Source organism: Hyla sarda, chromosome 8 (assembly GCF_029499605.1).
Source record: "Hyla sarda isolate aHylSar1 chromosome 8, aHylSar1.hap1, whole genome shotgun sequence".
NCBI lineage: Eukaryota > Metazoa > Chordata > Amphibia > Anura > Hylidae > Hyla > Hyla sarda.
This window is the reverse complement of record NC_079196.1, coordinates 189,630,088-189,647,839: the sequence shown is the minus strand read 5'-3', so window position 1 is coordinate 189,647,839 and position 17,752 is coordinate 189,630,088. Positions and strand designations below refer to the sequence as shown.

Sequence of the window (17,752 nt, the reverse complement as noted above, 5' to 3'; positions counted from 1 at the left end):
TGGCAACTTCAGTAGAATAGGTACAGGTCAGATACAGGACAAAAGATCAGGAACAACACACCGTCACTATGGTCAAGTCACATTATTGCCCAGGAATAGGTAGATGGGTGATGCAACCTAAGATAGGCAGTGTCAGGCTAGGTGGAGGACACCTTTAGAGTGGACCTATTGGTAGAGCACATATGCACCATATGGGCTGAACCTGGAATTGCAGCCAGAGGAGGAGGACAGGAGGAGGAAGTCCAGCGGTGGGGAGTGGGCAACCACCAGTGGGCAAACACCAGGATAATTGTGGCACTGATTATTGGGAAAACGAAGTAGACCATTTCACTAATCCTAGACAGCGGCTTAAAGCCTATTACCCTGGTTGGTTTTTTTTGTTCTGCATGCACAGTATGTTTAAGTAGGTAATATTTTATAGCTTTCTTATGCTTTTGGCAGGCTAGTTGTGCACTGAAATACGTTATTTTAGTAAATGTAATTATGACATTACTGTCTATAATTTTTCATATTTCTTTCCTTCAATTTACTCTGTGCCAAGAGAGACAAAACCAGTTCTTCGATTTTCCATTTATGGAGACCTCGGGCTTTTACATAGATGAGTGTGAATGATAACAACCTACAGTCTATGCACAAGAATGACAAGGCGGTAGCAAAGAAAACACGAAGAAGTATCACTCCTTTCTGAGAGGAGACTACTTCTTATTCCAACAGCAAGAAACATTACAGGATTCAAACCACTTTTGTTCATTGCATAGAAAGGCCTCTCTTGTTCATTCATCACAGCATTGGCCATCAATCTGCCGGGCCCGGGCAGGTTTATTGCCTCTTTTCTCCATAAACAAATCAATGATACCATATTTCATGAAGTTTTACAACAAGTTTGGAGCCGGCACTTTCTCCTCCTTTTCAATAGGATAACAATGTTGTTAGCTCAATAAAGAATCTGCTGGTTGGAAGTTATTTGTAATCGGATGCCAAATCGCTGGCGCTTGCCCCATGCCTATGCCAACTCCTCCTTTTATTATATAACCCGCTCCAAGGATATGCTCACACATTACAGATTTTCTGTGGTTTATTCAAAGAATCTGAACATTCAAGGAATCTGATTTCTGACTGGGATGTGCCAAAGATGCATTACCGATCCATTATCTCCATTGTCATCGTGGGTCTAATACTTGCCTTTTTTTGCATGGATTATGTGACAATTAACCAGTGTTATATATTTTTTTTCTGCATCAAGGATAATATTTTCAGTGCAAGTGAATTGATTTGCAGAAACTTAATTCACTTGCATTGGAGGTGAATTGTTCTATGATTCGATGCAGATTCCAACATGGCATCCACACCAATATCTGTGTTAAATCCTATAAGTGTGAACATAACCTTTGGTGAATAATATCCTAGTACATTCAAAAGTCAGCTTTGCAGATTATGATGGATACATGAACTATGATTATTATTTTACTGTGTTATTTGTATAGCGTCAGCACAGAATGTATTGAACAGGTACTGCCACTAATACCAGTGTGGCGCTATATATATATATATATATATATATATATATATATATACATATATATATATATATATATATATATATATATATATGATAGTCCCTGGATGGCATAGTCAGAGAGAGCCATCCGACTCCACTTTTAATTTACAAGAGAATGCTTACACAGATCACCATGGACAATCCTACCAACATCATTATTCCCACCACACATTCTAGAGCTAATAAAGTCCACCATACACAGCACCTGTTATCATGATATATACCAATTTAAAGACTCCTCCTGTGCCACCAAAATACCTGTGCAAATAAACTTACAGTACCCCATACACATTTTTGCAATGTGCAGAAAACTTCTTATAGATAGTAACTGAAACATTGGTGCTGGGAAACAATATATCTTGTCCCCACCATCCTATCCCACTTTACTGTCATGACCATCCTGAATTGTTTATCCTTTCCTTATCATCCTACCCTGTCTAACCTGTCCTGATCATCCTCCCTGTCTATCCTGCCCTGATCATCCTGCCTGTCTATCCTGCCCTGATCACCCTGCCTGTCTATCCTGCCCTGATCATCCTGCCTGTCTATCATGCCCTGATGACCCTGCTTGTCTATCCTGCCCTGATCATCCTGCCTGTCTATCCTGTCCTGATCATCCTGCCCTGTCTATAATTTCCTGATCATCCCGCCTGTCTATAATTTCATGATCACCCTGCCTGTCTATCATGTCCTGATCATCCTGAACTATCTATCCTGTCCTGATCATCCTGCCCTGTCTATCCTGTCCTGATCATCCTGCCCTGTCTATCCTGTCCTGATCATCCTTCCCTGTCTATCCTGTCCTGATTATCCCGCCCTAACTATCCTGTCCTGATCATCCTGCCCTGACTATCCTGTCCCGATCGTCATGCCCTGTCTATCCTGTCCTGATCATCCTGCCCTGTCTATCCTGTCCTGATCATCCTGCCCTGTCTATCCTGTTATCATCCTGCCCTGACTATCTCGTCCCTACTATCCTGCCCTCACTATCCTGATTAAACTATTCTGTCCCCCACTTCCCTATGCCTCGCCATCCTGCCCTCACTATCCTGTCCTCACATCCTGCCCTCACCATCCTGCCCTCAACATCCTGCCCTCAGCATTCTGCCCTCACCATCCTGTCCTCAGCATCCTGCCCTCACCATCCTGTCCTCACCATCCTCTCCTCACCATCCTGTCCTCACCATCCTCTCCTCACTATCCTGTCCTCACATCCTGCCCTCACCATCTTGTCCTCAGCATCCTCTCCTCACTATCCTGTCCTCGCATCCTGCCCTCACCATCCTGTCCTCAGGATCCTGCCCTCACCATCCTGTCCTCACCATCCTGCCCTCACCATCCTACCCTCACATCCTGCCCTCACCATCCTGTCCTCACTATCCTGCCCTCACCATCCTGTCTTCACCATCCTGCCCTCACCATCCTGTCCTCACCATCCTCTCCTCACTATCCTGCCCTCAGCATCCTGTCCTCAGCATCCTGCCCTCACCATCCTACCCTCACATCCTGCCCTCACCATCCTGCCCTCACCATCTTACCCTCACATCCTGCCCTCACCATCCTGTCCTCACTATCCTGCCCTCACCATCCTGTCCTCACCATCCTGCCCTCACCATCCTGCCCTCACCATCCTGTCCTCACCATCCTCTCCTCACTATCCTGCCCTCAGCATCCTGTCCTCAGCATCCTGTCCTCACCATCCTGTCCTCACCATCCTGCCCTCACCATCCTGCCCTCACCATCCTGTCCTCACCATCCTCTCCTCACTATCCTGTCCTCACATCCTGCCCTCATCATCCTGTCCTCAGCATCCTGCCCTCACTATCCTGTCCTCACTATCCTGCCCTCACAATCCTGTCCTCACCATCCTCTCCTCACTATCCTGTCCTCGCATCCTGCCCTCACATCCTGTCCTCACCATCCTGCCCTCACCATCCTGTCCTCACATCCTGCCCTCACCACCCTGTCCTCATTATCCTGCCCTCAGCATCCTGTCCTCACCATCCTGCCCTCACCATCCTGTCCTCACCATCCTCTCCTCACTATCCTGCCCTCAGCATCCTGTCCTCACCATCATGCCCTCACCATCCTGCCCTCACCATCCTGCCCTCACCATCCTGTCCTCAGCATCCTGCCCTCACTATCCTGTCCTCACTACCCTGCCCTCACCATCCTGTCCTCACTATCCTGCCCTCACCACCCTGTCCTCACTTTCCTGTCCTCACATACTACGCTCACATCCTGCCCTCACCATCCTGTCCTCAGCATCCTGCCCTCACCATACTGCCCTCACATCCTACCCTCACCATCCTGCCCTCACATCCTGCCCTCACTATCCTGTCCTCAGCATCCTGCCCTCACCATCCTGCCCTCACCATCCTGTCCTCAGCATCCTGCCCTCACCATCCTGCCCTCACCATCCTGCCCTCAGCATTCTGCCCTTAGCATCCTGCCCTCACCATCCTGTCCTCAGAATCCTGCCCTCACAATCCTGCCCTCACCATCCTGCCCTCACCATCCTGTCCTCACCATCCTGTCCTCACCATCCTGCCCTCACCATCCTGCCCTCACCATCCTGCCCTTACCATCCTGCCCTCAGCATCCTGCCCTTAGCATCCTGCCCTCACCATCCTGCCCTCAGCATCCTGCCCTCACCATCCTGCCCTCACCATCCTGTCCTCACCATCCTGCCCTCACCATCCTGCCCTCACCATCCTGCCCTCACCATCCTGCCCTCACCATCCTGCCCTCAGTATCCTGCCCTTAGCATCCTGCCCTCACCATCCTGCCCTCACCATCCTGTCCTCACCATCCTGCCCTCACCATCCTGCCCACACCATCCTGCCCTCACCATCCTGCCCTCACCATCCTGCCCTTAGCATCCTGCCCTCACCATCCTGCCCTCACCATCCTGTCCTCACCATCCTGCCCTCACCATCCTGTCCTCAGCATCCTGCCCTCACCATCCTGCCCTCACCATCCTGTCCTCACCATCCTGCCCTCACCATCCTGCCCTCACCATCCTGCCCTCACCATCCTGCCCTCACCATCCTACCCTAATCTTCCCTCCTTCCACGCTGGTTTTTAAAAACACTCTTTCAAGTCATTGACTGAGCCACAAAGTGGGGGTGTATTGAAATAGATGCGGCTCTTATGAAAGATGTGCTTTACACTTATAAATAGCCAGGCTGCTGCCATGAGCAGGGCATAAAACTGGCTGAACTAAGAGATCCTCCACAGATAGAAACAGCAACCATAAGCATAATATACCAGTAAACAAGGATATCTATACTAAAGTCATATTGGGATTTCTGTATGTTGGACTGCTGTGTGTCTCTACATCAGTGGTTTCCATATCTATCTATGTATCTATCTATCTCATACAGTATCTATCTATCTATATCTAAATCTCATCTCTGAAGGACAGTGTAACCTAACATCATAGACGTAAACAGAACAAATGTAGTTGTGGGGGGACACTTGGAGAGAGGGGGGTTATCAATGTTTTATGGGCCCCTTCTCTCCAAGGGTGGTTCGCTTTTTTAGAATATACGAGGGTAAAGGAGCAGGAAATAACACCATTGGACAAAACTTGGCACCATACTCACTTTTTGCTATGGAGATGTGTGAGCATCGAGTGACTATGGAGCAAAAAGAACATGGGTGCATTCTGATCTTTCTATCTACCGGTAGGTCAGCCATTGGCATGCTAAGAGTTGTAGTTTTGTAACAGCTGGAGGCACCCTGGTTGGGAAACATTGGTCTAAGTCCTATATACAGATGAAGCAGAGTTAAAATTGTCACCACTTAACTACACTGCTCAAAAAAAAAAAGGGTACAGTAAGATAACACATCCTAGATCTGAATGAATGAACTAATCGTATGAAATACTTTCATCTTTACATAGTTGAATGTGCTGACAACAAAATCACACAAAAATTATCAATGGAAATCAAATTTATCAACCCATGGAGGTCTGGATATGGAGTCACACTCAAAATCAAAGGGGAAAAACACACTACAGGCTGATCCAACTTTGATGTAATTGTGGTGGCTCGGTACAGGAGTTGTACCTCTGTACCCTTGCTGTCCTGTCAGGCAGCCTCCCTGCAGTGTCGCCTGGGCCCCTTCACCTGTTCCCTCTGTACAATTGGTTTTATGCTATGTATTGTATATAAGAGTGTTGTACCTTTAAGAATATTTGTCATGTGGTTAACCTGTTGTCATGTGAGTGTAACTTAGTGAGGTGTCAATGATCATGTGACCGAAGGGTGACCTATGGGACCCCACCAGAGTCTCCCCTATATAAGTCCTGGGAGGAATCTCTTCGCTCTCTTTGAGCTCAGCTCTGAGACTTTGCTGAGGTCCAGCCAAGTCAAGTCCTAATAGTGTGTCTGGAGTCCATAGGAGACCTCAAGTAGCCCCAAGTCTTCAAGTAAGCTACAAGTAGGGTTTAGTCAGTTCCATTCAAGTCAGTCACGTCAAAGTCATCTGTCTTCAGTCAGCGTGGCCTGCAGCAATATTGTCCCAGTCCACTACAAGTCCCAGCAAGCCCTGAGGTTTCTGAAGTCACTGGTCACTTCCGTGGGTCTGGCTAAGCTGTATAGACTGTTCCATCTAACACTCAGTAAAGCTACCGTTGTCCCTAACTTGGCATCTGAGTCATTACTGCCCCCATGCCTAGCTCAGGATCCAGCAGTATACCTGGTATTGAGGATAAACCACGCCCTGGAGTCATGATTAAAAGGGGTTAATGCCATCTTCCCCTAGAGTAATTCCATCTGCCCTCATCACAACCTCTACCACATAATGTCCTTATTCCCTTGCCACAAATGGACGTACATTCACGTCCATTTGCAGCTCCCAAGGTATGACGCCCTGAATGACTGCTCCGTGTCTGAGATCCATGCAGGAGCAGTTGAGTGGCGATAACACTGATCAATGAAATTCTATTGCATGGCAGTGAACAGTGTAAGAGATCAGTGTATGCAATGTAATAGTACCCTCATGGGGGCTATAACATTGCAAAAAAAAAGTGTGAAAAAAAAGTTAATAAATGTGATTTAACCCCTTCCCTAATAAAAGTCAAAATCACCCCCCTTTAGCAGTCCTACTGCTGGGTTGTTGCCCTCCTCCACGTCTCCTGATGCACTGGCCTGTCTCCTGGTAGCACATCCATGCTCTGGACACTACGCTGACAGACACAGCAAACCTTCTTGCCACAGCTCGCATTGATGTGCCATCCTGGATGAGCTGCACTACCTGAGCCACTTGTGTGGGTTGTAGACCCCGTCTCATGCTACCACTAGAGTGAAAGCACCGCCAGCATTCAAAAGTGACCAAAACATCAGCCAGGAAGCATAGGAACTGATAAGTGGTCTGTGATCACCACCTGCAGAACCACTCCTTTATTGGGGGTGTCTTGCTAATTGCCTATAATTTCCACCTGTTGTCTGTTCCATTTGCACAACAGCATGTGAAATTGATTGTCAATCAGTGTTGCTTCCTGAGTGTACAGTGTGATTTCACAGAAGTGTCATTGACTTGGAGTTACATTGTGTTGTTTAAGTATTCCCTTTATTATTATTTTTTGAGCAGTGTATATGGGAACTGCATCATATTAGCGCTTGATACCTCCGAGCTAAGGTAATGCAATAGCTTTTCTTGCACGTTTACAAGGTTTACATAAATCATGATAAAGCCATGTGCTACGGTAAGTCAACAAAACCCTGCACTGCTGCGTTTAACGTACACAGCACTGCTACATCTACATATGTGCACACAGTTTACCTAGAAGGGTCCAGCCTATAGAAAAGCATAGTTTCCCCTCAGAACTCGGCCCAGCGGACAGTGACTCATACTGGAAAGACTCTTTTTGTGGACGCGTTCCCTCCGCAGCAGCTGTTTCATATTAACATTTTATTGAGCAAGATGTTTATTTATGATATGGCAGCGGCCGGGGAGATAACCAGATAGAGGAAGCAGTGTGGCGACACGATAAGGACGGCCTTGTCAGGGACCTCGTGTGGCTTTTACTCATCTCTTTCCACCATTGTGATTTTTGGGGATGATAGAGATGTCCTTCACCAAAGGAAAGATCACGTTCTGTCCGCAAGACAACGGCCGCAAACTGAGAACTTCCTCTACAACCACTGGTTAAAGGGTTACTCCGCTCCCCAGCATCCGGAACGTTGAGTTCCTAACGCTGTGTGTTCACGCCATCCCTCGTGATGTCACGCCCCGTCATGTGATGTCATGTCTCGCCCCCTCAATGCAAGTCTATGGGAGGGGGCGTGACGCCCCCTCCCATACACTTGCATTGAGGGGGCGGGACGTGACATCACAAGGGGGCGGGCGTGAACACGGTAGCCCACACACAGCGATCGGAACTCAATGTTCCGGATGCTGGGTAGTGGAGTAACCCTTTAAAGCCTCAAAGGCAGATCAGTCAGCAGTCACACTGAAAATCATGGGCCTGTGGTACTGCAGAACAGAGATAATTTCTTCCAAATACAGCCCCACACTTGTCCTCAGGTTATGTGTGGTCTCACAACTTGGCTCCATTCACTTCAATGGAACTGAGCTGCAATACCGCACACAACCTGATGACAGAGGTGGTGCTGTTTATTGAAGAAATCAGTTCCTTTTTTCTAATCCTGGAAAATGTATTTAATAAACATTGCTATTGCTATTTATCTGATGCGGTGAGGTGACCATGTAGCAGAGCTAAGTATGTCCGGCCTATTCCAGACAGTCGTGGACAAACCTTAAATATCAGTGGCCCCCAAACTGCAGATCCTCTTATGTTGCAAAACTACAATTCCCAGCATGCCCGGACATGCTCTCCGGGCATGCTGGGAGTTGTAGGATAAGTATTACAGTAAACTAACACAGTCCCTACTATGGGCTTATACCCTAGTATTGTGCACCCCTAGACCACATCTAATACAAGTTACAGCAGTTGTCTACTGTATAAGTCGCAGTGAACACTTGGCTGTTTAGGCTATACAGCCCTGAAGGAATAACTAATCCGAATACAGACATAGCTAAATGTTTTTTTTTATAATTTGTATTGGATTGGATTTAAAGAAAAAATAAAATTAAAATAAAATCATCTTATATATATATATATATATATATATATATATATATATATATATCAGTGGACAGGAGTGGTGCTCTTTTTGGAATAGAACCTCCTTTCTAATCATAGATCCTTTTTACTATACAGTACAGAAAAGGGTTAAAGGAGAACTGTAGTGCAATATAACTTATGCCCTATCTGAAGGATAAGTTATAGATCATGGGGGGTCCGACTGCTGGGGCCCCCCGCGATCTCCTGTACGGGGCCGCTGCAGTATGCTGGAAGGGGGCGTTCCATCCCCGCATGGCGCGGCAGCCGGCACGCCCCATCCAGGTATACTGCAGACTGCAGCGACTGCTGGGGCCCCCCACGATCTCCTGTACGGGGCCGCAGCAGTCTGTAGAAAGCGCCGTGTCGTCCCTAGCAGGAAGCTGCAGCAGACACGCCCCCTCCATGTATACTGCAGCGACTGCTGGGGCCGCCCGCGATCTCCTGTACGGGGCCGCAGCAGTCTGTAGAAAGCGCTGTGTCGTCCCTAGAAGGAAGCCGCAGCCGACACGCCCCCTCCTTCGGATAGGGGATAAGTTATATTGCACAACAGTTCTCCTTTAAGTGTAAAGGGTTACGTCAGTAAAGGGGGAGGGGGGTCCATAGAAGAGAGTAAAAAAGGCTTGGGGACGTGGGAAGGGCAGTTGGCACACAAGGAGAATTGAACGCCCACCCACCCTTTGTTGGAGCATGGTGGTGTTTATTGTTTGTATTTGTCCTTTTTTTCGTCATAGCGACAAGAGGTAGAAGGGGACTTGGAGGAAAGGAAGTAAAGGAGTCCAAGTAGCGGAGACAGCTGTGGGGTGCAGCGGGGGATGGTACCCAGCCAGTTGGGGTTTAATCCCTGGGGGTAAGGCCCCAAAGAGAAAGTAGGCTCCAAATGGGTGCCCTAGGGACAGTTAAAGGACGACCAAGGGCAAAGTAAGAGACCAGAAGAAGCCGTGCTGTCTTGCAAGTCTCCCTCTAGCTAGAGATGGGTTAAAATGTTAATCCACTTTATAAGTTTTGAATGGTTATTTAAATTGTTATTTATAAGATGTTTTATATGGTATTTTGTTACAATTACTGTTATTTAATAAAAGTGGGTCTGTTGCGGTCCTTTCACCACAAGGCGAGTCGGTGCTTCTTTCAGGGATAATGGGGATTATTGATTGGGTACCACAGCAGAACTATGCGACCCCCTAATCATGACAGTCGTTGCAAAATTATAACTCATCACGTCATGACAGACTGCGACTCATTGCTGGTTGCAAAGAGAACCACAGAAACACAGGTGGAGCTCAGCTGCTGCTGTAGGTACAAAGGGTGAATGTAAGTTTAACCTTACACCAGGAATTCCACACAGTCCGCCATGACATGTAGACCTAGTCTGTTACTGAGCTTTTGTAGAGATATGAAAAAAAGAATATGAGCAAATAACAACACCTGCCAGAATGCTGAACGCCTGCTGTCAGCACTTCAGAGATTATTTAATCATAGAACAGCATGGTGCCATACACCAGCGCCACTATACGTATATCAGAGCGCTGCATGTGGGACTAATGGTGGCCATTGTCTGATGGTTGCTTGTGGATGCCAAGATATTGATATTATATACTAGCGGTCTCCAAACTGTGGACCTCCAGTTGTTTGCAAAATTACAACACCTGGCAGTTGTAGTTTTGCAACAACTGAAGGGCTACAGTTTGGAGGTACCATAAGTCATGAGGTGGCCAAGTACGGGAGGTGTTACCCCGTACCTTTGCTGCCCTGTCAGGCAGACTCCCTACAGTGTCCCCTGGGCCCCCTTGAATCTGTCCCCCCATGTAAATATGTTTTTAATGTATTATACCATGTAATGTGTTCAGAAAGGGTTGTCACTTTAAGACTGTTTACCATGTGACTTGTCATGTGATTGTTACCCAGGAGGTATCAGTGATCAGGTAATCCAAGGGGTGACCTATGAGCTCCCTGCTAGTCTCCCCCATATAAGCCCTGGGTGGAGCTTCTCTCTTTCCTTACAAGTCTTTGCTGAGGTCAAGTCGAGTCCTAGAGAGTCCAGAGTCATAGGAGGCCTCAAGTCCAGTCTGCAGCCACAAGCAGCTACAAGTAACTACAGTCTCAGTATTGTCAGTCATCAGTCAAGTCAGTCACAGTCACCATTTGTCAAGTCAACGTGGCCTGCATTAAACTGACCCAATCTACTACAAGTACCAGCAATCCCTTAAGGTCTCTGAGTCACTGGTCACCTCCGTGGGCCCTGGCTGAACTGTATAGACTTTACCAACTGTCTACCCTCAGTAAAGCTACCGTTATCCATAACTCAGAGTCATTATTGTCCCCGTGCCTAGCCCAGGATCTAGTGGTATACCTTTCAGGTGTTATTGAGGGTAAACTACGCCCTGGCGTCACGAATACAAGGAGTTAATGCCATCTGTATCTAGGGTAATTCCATCTGCCCATAGCAACAAACCCTCTACCACAGTCATATAACAGGGATGTCAAATCTTTGTTAAAAAGGTTTGAAAAATAAGCTGATCACAGACTATCCTACAGCGATAGCAATATTTTTAATAATAAGAGTTTAATTCCCTTACAGTGCCTTCAAAAGAGAATAAACTATTATACCAGTTCTGTTGAAATCATTCTTCAGCATACTCCCTCCGCCCATCGAAATCCCTGTGGGCTGGCATGGCACCGCCTGCACCTAATGTTTGGCCACCCAACGTCAAACATTATAAGTAGCGTGATGTGGAATATGTAGCAAAAGATGGACGAAGCATGAGTGTCAATCACACCGGATGTAGCCGGAAAAAGGCATTGAAGGCCCCTGGCCACCAATTAAGCAACCAAAGGTATGGTTGCATTACACAGCAACACATTTTGTACATATAGGGGGAGATTTATCAAAACCTGTGCAGAGAAAGAGTGGTGCAGTTTCCCATAGCAACCAATCAGATTGATTCTTTCATTTTTCACAGACCTCTTTAAAAATGAAAGAAGAAATCTGATTGGTTGCTATTGACAACTGCACCACTCTTCCTCTGCACAGGTTATCATAATTCTCCCCCATTGTTCTTACTTTTGGGGCTATTTGTTACTCACAGTTGCACTTTAAAATCACATTGGTGGTAACTTTGGTGGTAAGTTGAGGGTTATATGAGGGTGTGGTTAGGGGTGTGGTTAGGTCATGGCTCAGGAACATGGCTCGCTGCCCCTCTTTGCTCTTAACAAATGTTGGGAGGTATGCTCAGAGAGAGAGGTTCTTTAAAGGGGTACTCTGCCCCTAGACATCTTATCCCCTAAGCAAAAGATAGGGGATAAGATGTCTGATCACTGGGGGTCTGACTGCTGGGACCCCCGTGATCTCCGGCCCGGCACACTGGCATTACGAACATTTATGTTCAAAACGCCAGGTTTGGGCAGCCGTGGTCATGACGTCACACACCCTTCCCTCCATTAATGTCTATTGGAGGGTTGTGACGGCTGTGGCCACACGACCACAGCCATCAAGTCCCTTTCCGCACACATGAATGGAGAGGGTGGGCATGACGTCACAACCACCGCCGCCCAAACCCAGGGATAAGATGCCTGGGGGCAGAGTACCCCTATAAATGATGGTTATGTTCTCCTTCTCTTATTCCTTCGGAATGTATGATTGCATTGACAATTGGGCATTACCATAGTCCTTATTAGAAGGGTTTCCCTACATAATTTGGCTGTCATGGTCTTTGAAGCTGGCCCGTAGCACATATGCACTGGCTCTGTTAGATTTAAATCGCCAATACCTGCCGTGGTGTGTAATTACGTTTGTTATTTCACCATTCTTCTGTTTGCTGCCTGCCCCGAGCTGAATGAACTCTGCCAGCCCTGACCTACTACCTGAATGACTACATCTTTGCCACATCCTTCTGTACCATGCCATATCTATGTTAACAGCTGGCAACGGTGACCATGCTAAGAATATTAAACTCTGTGCCTTGACATGGTTCCAAATGACACCACAACAGAGAATCAACAGCAAGAACAGATTGGGCTGTGAGGCTAGGATTCCATTTGGGTTTTCCTTCATTTTTTTCACTGAAAAAAACACCAGAAAAAACGCCAGTGCAATTTCCTCCATCTGACGTTTTTTCTGGCATTTTTGCATTTCAGTGGAAATTGCTTTTTTGGCCCCTTTGGAGTTTTATTTTTAAAATTTGTTAGGTACCAAAAAATAAAATAAAAAAAGGGAAAAAAAGGATGCAGTAGGGATTGGAAAAAATTTATTTAAAATACATTTTTTATAAATTTTGTGTGTGTTTCACTTTTTTTTCTTTATTTTTAACATTGTTTAGGTAGTACTACTACTCCCAGCATGGAACAGACTGTTCCATGATGGAAGTAGTAGTACCTGTACTAATAGACAGATCGCCCGATGCGATCATCCATAATATAGCAGAGTTGCGGAGCGGCTCTATACAGCACTCGCATCTCTGCAGTATACTCCAGCCAGTGATGTGAATAAAACATCACTCATTCATATTTTCTGCCCAGAGTGGTGATTGGCCGGGTGATTGCAGCCAATCACAGCTCTCAGCGGGAAATATGAATCAGTAATGTTCTATTCATATCACTGGCCAGCCGGAGTACAGAGCAGAGATGGGAAGCGCAGGAGAAATCCGTTCAGCATCTCTGCAATAGATAGGACGATCGCATCGAGTGTCAGTAGTGACACCCGCTGTGATCTGTCCTTAACTTCAGGTACTACTACTCCCAACATGGAGCACACTCTGCTCCATGCTGGGAGCTGTAGTACCTGCATTTATAGACATATCGCAGCAAGTGTAACTTCTGACACCTGTTGCGATCTATTAATGCAGGTACTACAGTTCCCAGCATGGAGCAGAGTGTGCTCCATGTTGGGAGCAGTAGTACTTGCAGTTAAGGAAAGATCACAGCGGATGTCACTCCTGACACCCGCTGCGATCCTCCTGTATAATGTATAGATGCGGCCGGCCGCTCTTCTATGGTCCCCTGCACTGACGTATATATACACATATTCATATTTCCTACAGAGAGTTGTGATTGCTTGGAACCATCTGACCAATCACAGCTCTCTGCGGGAAATATGAATAGGTGTAAAGAGCGGCTGGCCGTATCTATAAATTATACAGAAGGATCGCAACGCCCACCCACATAAATTGATCCCTGTTTAAAAATTTATAAAAATGTTGTTATGAAAAAGATACATTTCGTTAAATAGAATTTTTTCCATCACTACTGTATCCAGAACAGCGGCCGGCCGTATCTCTAAATTATACAGAAGGATCGCAACAGACCCGGGGCGATCTGTCAATTAGTACAGGTACTACTACTACCTAAAAAATGTAAAAAATAAAGAATAAAAAGTGAAAACCACACAAACACTAAATTTTTATTATTGTCGGCTACATTTTTAGGTGCCTTGCCCACCCACATAAATTGATCTCTGTAAATTTTGTTAAATACAATTTTTTCCATCACTACTGTATCTTTTTTTTTTTAAAAAGGTATCTCCATCACTTTCTTAGATCGCTAAAGTCCAAAAAAGAATAAAAAACGCCTGCAAAAATGCCAAAGTTAAATACCACATGGCTTTTTTTTTGGAGTTTTTTTTTACTCCCATAGACTTTGCAATTTTGCAAAACCACCAAGGAGCTGAAAACAAGAGTGAAAAATGCCAAAAGGATTAAAAAACACCAAACTGAAAAATGCAAAGTGGAAAAAGAATTTTGTGTTTTTTCATTGATTTACAGCTAACATCTGGCCAACAGCGTTTTTTGGCCGAAAAAACGCCATGTGGCAGAATTGACGTTTTTCTTGGTGTTTCTTCCCCCCCAAAAAAGGAATTTCAGCCTTATGTTGACATTATGTTGCAATATATATAAAACAACAATACAACCAGTTTAACTGAACGAATACTGTACACAGTATTCCATGTGTGGTCTGACTAGTGACTTGTACAGCGGTAGAATTATTTCCTTGTCATTGGCATCTATGCCCCTATTGATGCCCCCCCATGATTTTATTTGCCTTGCCAGCAGCTGCCCGACACTGGTCACTACAGCTAAATTTACTATTAAAGGGATATTCCAGGCAAAACCTTTTTTTATATATATCAACTGGCTCCGGAAAGTTAAACAGATTTGTAAATTACTTCTATTAAAAAATCGTAATCCTTCCAATAGTTATTAGCTTCTGAAGTTTTCTGTCTAACTGCTCAATGATGATGTCACGTCCCGGGAGCTGTGTATGATGGGAAAATATCCCCATAGGAACTGCACAGCTCCCGGGACGTGAGTCATCAGAGAGCAGTAAGACAGAAAACAACAACTCAACTTCAGAAGCTAATAACTATTGGAAGGATTAAGATTTTTTTAATAGAAGTAATTTACAAATCTGTTTAACTTTCCGGAGCCAGTTGATATATAAAAAAAAGTTTTGGCCTGGAATACCCCTTTAACTAAAATCCCAAGTCCTTTTCCATGTCAGTTGTCCCAAGTGTTCTCCCATTTAATACATAATCCCAGCCCGGATTTTTCCTCCCTATGTGCATTACCTTACATTTATCAGTGTTGAACCTCATCTGGTCTGATGAATGGCGATCACGGTGGGGCGTTGTGACATCATGGCTCTGCCCCCATGTGACGTCACGCTCTACCCCCTTACTGCAAGCCTATGGGAGGGGGGCGTGGCAACTAAGATAAGATGTCTTAGCGCCGGAGTACCCCTTTAATGCTTCTTCACTGCCATCCTGTTTTAGTAGTTTAAATGCTTTATTTTTGTCATTTATTGCCCCCTTAACATTTTTATTCATCCACATTGGTTTTCTTTTATTCCTGACCCTTTTATTCCCATACGGTATATACATCTTACAGTGAAAATTTTTAATATTCTTAAAAGTCTCCCATTTAGTGTCAATAAAATTCCCTTATTGAAGAACAAGTTATAATGTATTATATTATGATCACTATTTCCTAGGTGTCCTTCTACCTGCACATTAGTTACTCTGTCAGGTCTGTTGGTTAATAGTAAGTCTAGTAGGGCTCTGGTCAGGTCCTGCACCAATTGGGACAGATAATTGTCTTTAGCTATAGGCAGAGACCTGTTTCCTTTATGAGATTCACAGGTCTCAGTCTCCAGTTTATATCAGGATAGTTAAAGTACCCCATTATTATCACATCATTCTGATTTTCTGCCTTGTTTATTTGCCTCAGTAATTTATCTTCTGGCTCTTCCATTATATTTGGTGGCTTATAGCAAACCCCTATCAGAATTTTTTTTTTTATCTCTATATAATTTTACCCATTATGACTCCACATTATTGTTTCCCTCCCATCTATCCTCCCGCAGTGCAGCCTTCAGACTGGACTTTACATAAAGACAAACTCCTCCCCCTTTCCGTTTTGTCCGATCCTTCCTGAATAGACTATAACCCTGTATGTTGACCGCCCAGTCATAGCTATCGTCCAACCAAGTCTCTGTTAGGGTACATTCCCACACGGCGTATTTGCTGCGTATTTGCTGCTGCGCATTTTATTTTCTCTGTTGAAGTCAATGGGTAGGAAAATACGCAGCACCAAATACGCAGCAAATACGCAGCAAAATACGCCGTGTGGGAACGTACCCTAACACCCACAATATGGACAGTCCCTGGGGCTTGTGGCTACAGTAGGAGGTCATTTACATGTCCTTATCACTTTTCTTTGCTACAAGTTATTGGAAGAAGGCAGGTAAACACTGCATTGAATAATGACCATACTGCATGAACCAGGACCACTAGGCACCATACATTGTGTATGTGGAGAACTCGATGTATGTCTCCTAAATGACCAAGTGAAGAACGTTGAAGTGAAGCCAATGTAATATATGTAATAAGAAAGATTACTTACCAACACTGGTTATTTTCTGGCTGTTTAGATCCTGTATTAAAGCTCCTATAGCTGGGTTCTGTCTGGAATATAACTCGTATCGATTGATTCCAATGTGAAACTTTAACCAGTTTGGATAGGAGTCTACATGAGCTTCTCCAGTAGGTAAGAATTCTTCCTCCTCATTTGCTTCATTCCCCACATTTTGCCTAGAAAAGGAGACAACTATGATGTTAAATTGTGAAGGGATACAGGAGAAGAACAACCCTTGAATTTTATGGACATGGCTAAAAAGCACCATGGGTGGTCTAGCACTCTGAAATGGCTGGGCCATGAAAAAAATGGCCTACATTGATCGAAAAATAACATCATTGTTGTCTATTATCTACATTTAGTCTTGTAACTCCATCTTAAAGCAGCTAAACAGGGGTAAATATAAGCCCATGGCTAGATAGGATTACTCATCAGGATTTCAAGCATGCCATATGAACGAGGCTCAAGTGCCCAGGGGGCCTTTCCTAGTTCAGCAAGAGCCCAGAGTTGATAGCCAATCTTCTCTTATTCACTGCGCTCTTGTCAAAGACATGCACAAGACCACGGTGTTCAATCCACAGGTTTGGCGTAAGTCACATAGTCTTGCAATGAACTTCCTCAAAATCCAAAGATTTAACCCCATAGTCTCGCACAAGTCTCTGGCTTGGGTGATGGCACGGAAACCATAGTTTTAAAAAGCCACTGGGACCTGAAGGCGGTTCCCGAAGGCTTATCCCCTCCCCACCAGCCTTGAATGACATGTCTCTACCTAGGAGAGCTGCAGTAGGGACCACCACTCATTACTACTTTGGGCTTGTTCACACTGCCATCGGGCTCCGTTATGTGGAGCTCCGTCAGCAGTTCCGTCAAGCACAATTTTTTTTCTCCACTAAACTCCACTAAACTCCTGTAAAATTACCGGATCATTGACAGACCCCATGTAAGTAAATGGGGTCTGTCGGGACCCAACAGTAGCCGTTTGCATCTGACTCGTTTCAGGGTCTGCTTGGCTCAAGAAAAAAGAGCCGAATGGACCCTGTACAAGTCGAATGCAAAAGGCAATGTGAACCCAGCCTTACCTGGGTCCCAATAGCTTTTTAAAACTATGATTTGTTGGAAGGCGTTTCAAAGTAGATCATAGTGTCTCGGCATCCTGCT

At 45.2% G+C, this 17,752-nt stretch overlaps 1 protein-coding gene across 1 annotated transcript in view; it reads right to left on the bottom strand.

The window, feature by feature from the left end:
• FAM20C (FAM20C golgi associated secretory pathway kinase) overlaps positions 1-17,752 on the bottom strand; it is a 211,735-nt gene that overhangs the window by 180,290 nt on the left and 13,693 nt on the right. The window contains exon 2 of the mRNA XM_056533606.1: positions 16,583-16,770. Coding sequence (XP_056389581.1) covers positions 16,583-16,770 — 188 coding nt within the window. The remainder of the gene's footprint in view (positions 1-16,582; positions 16,771-17,752) is intronic.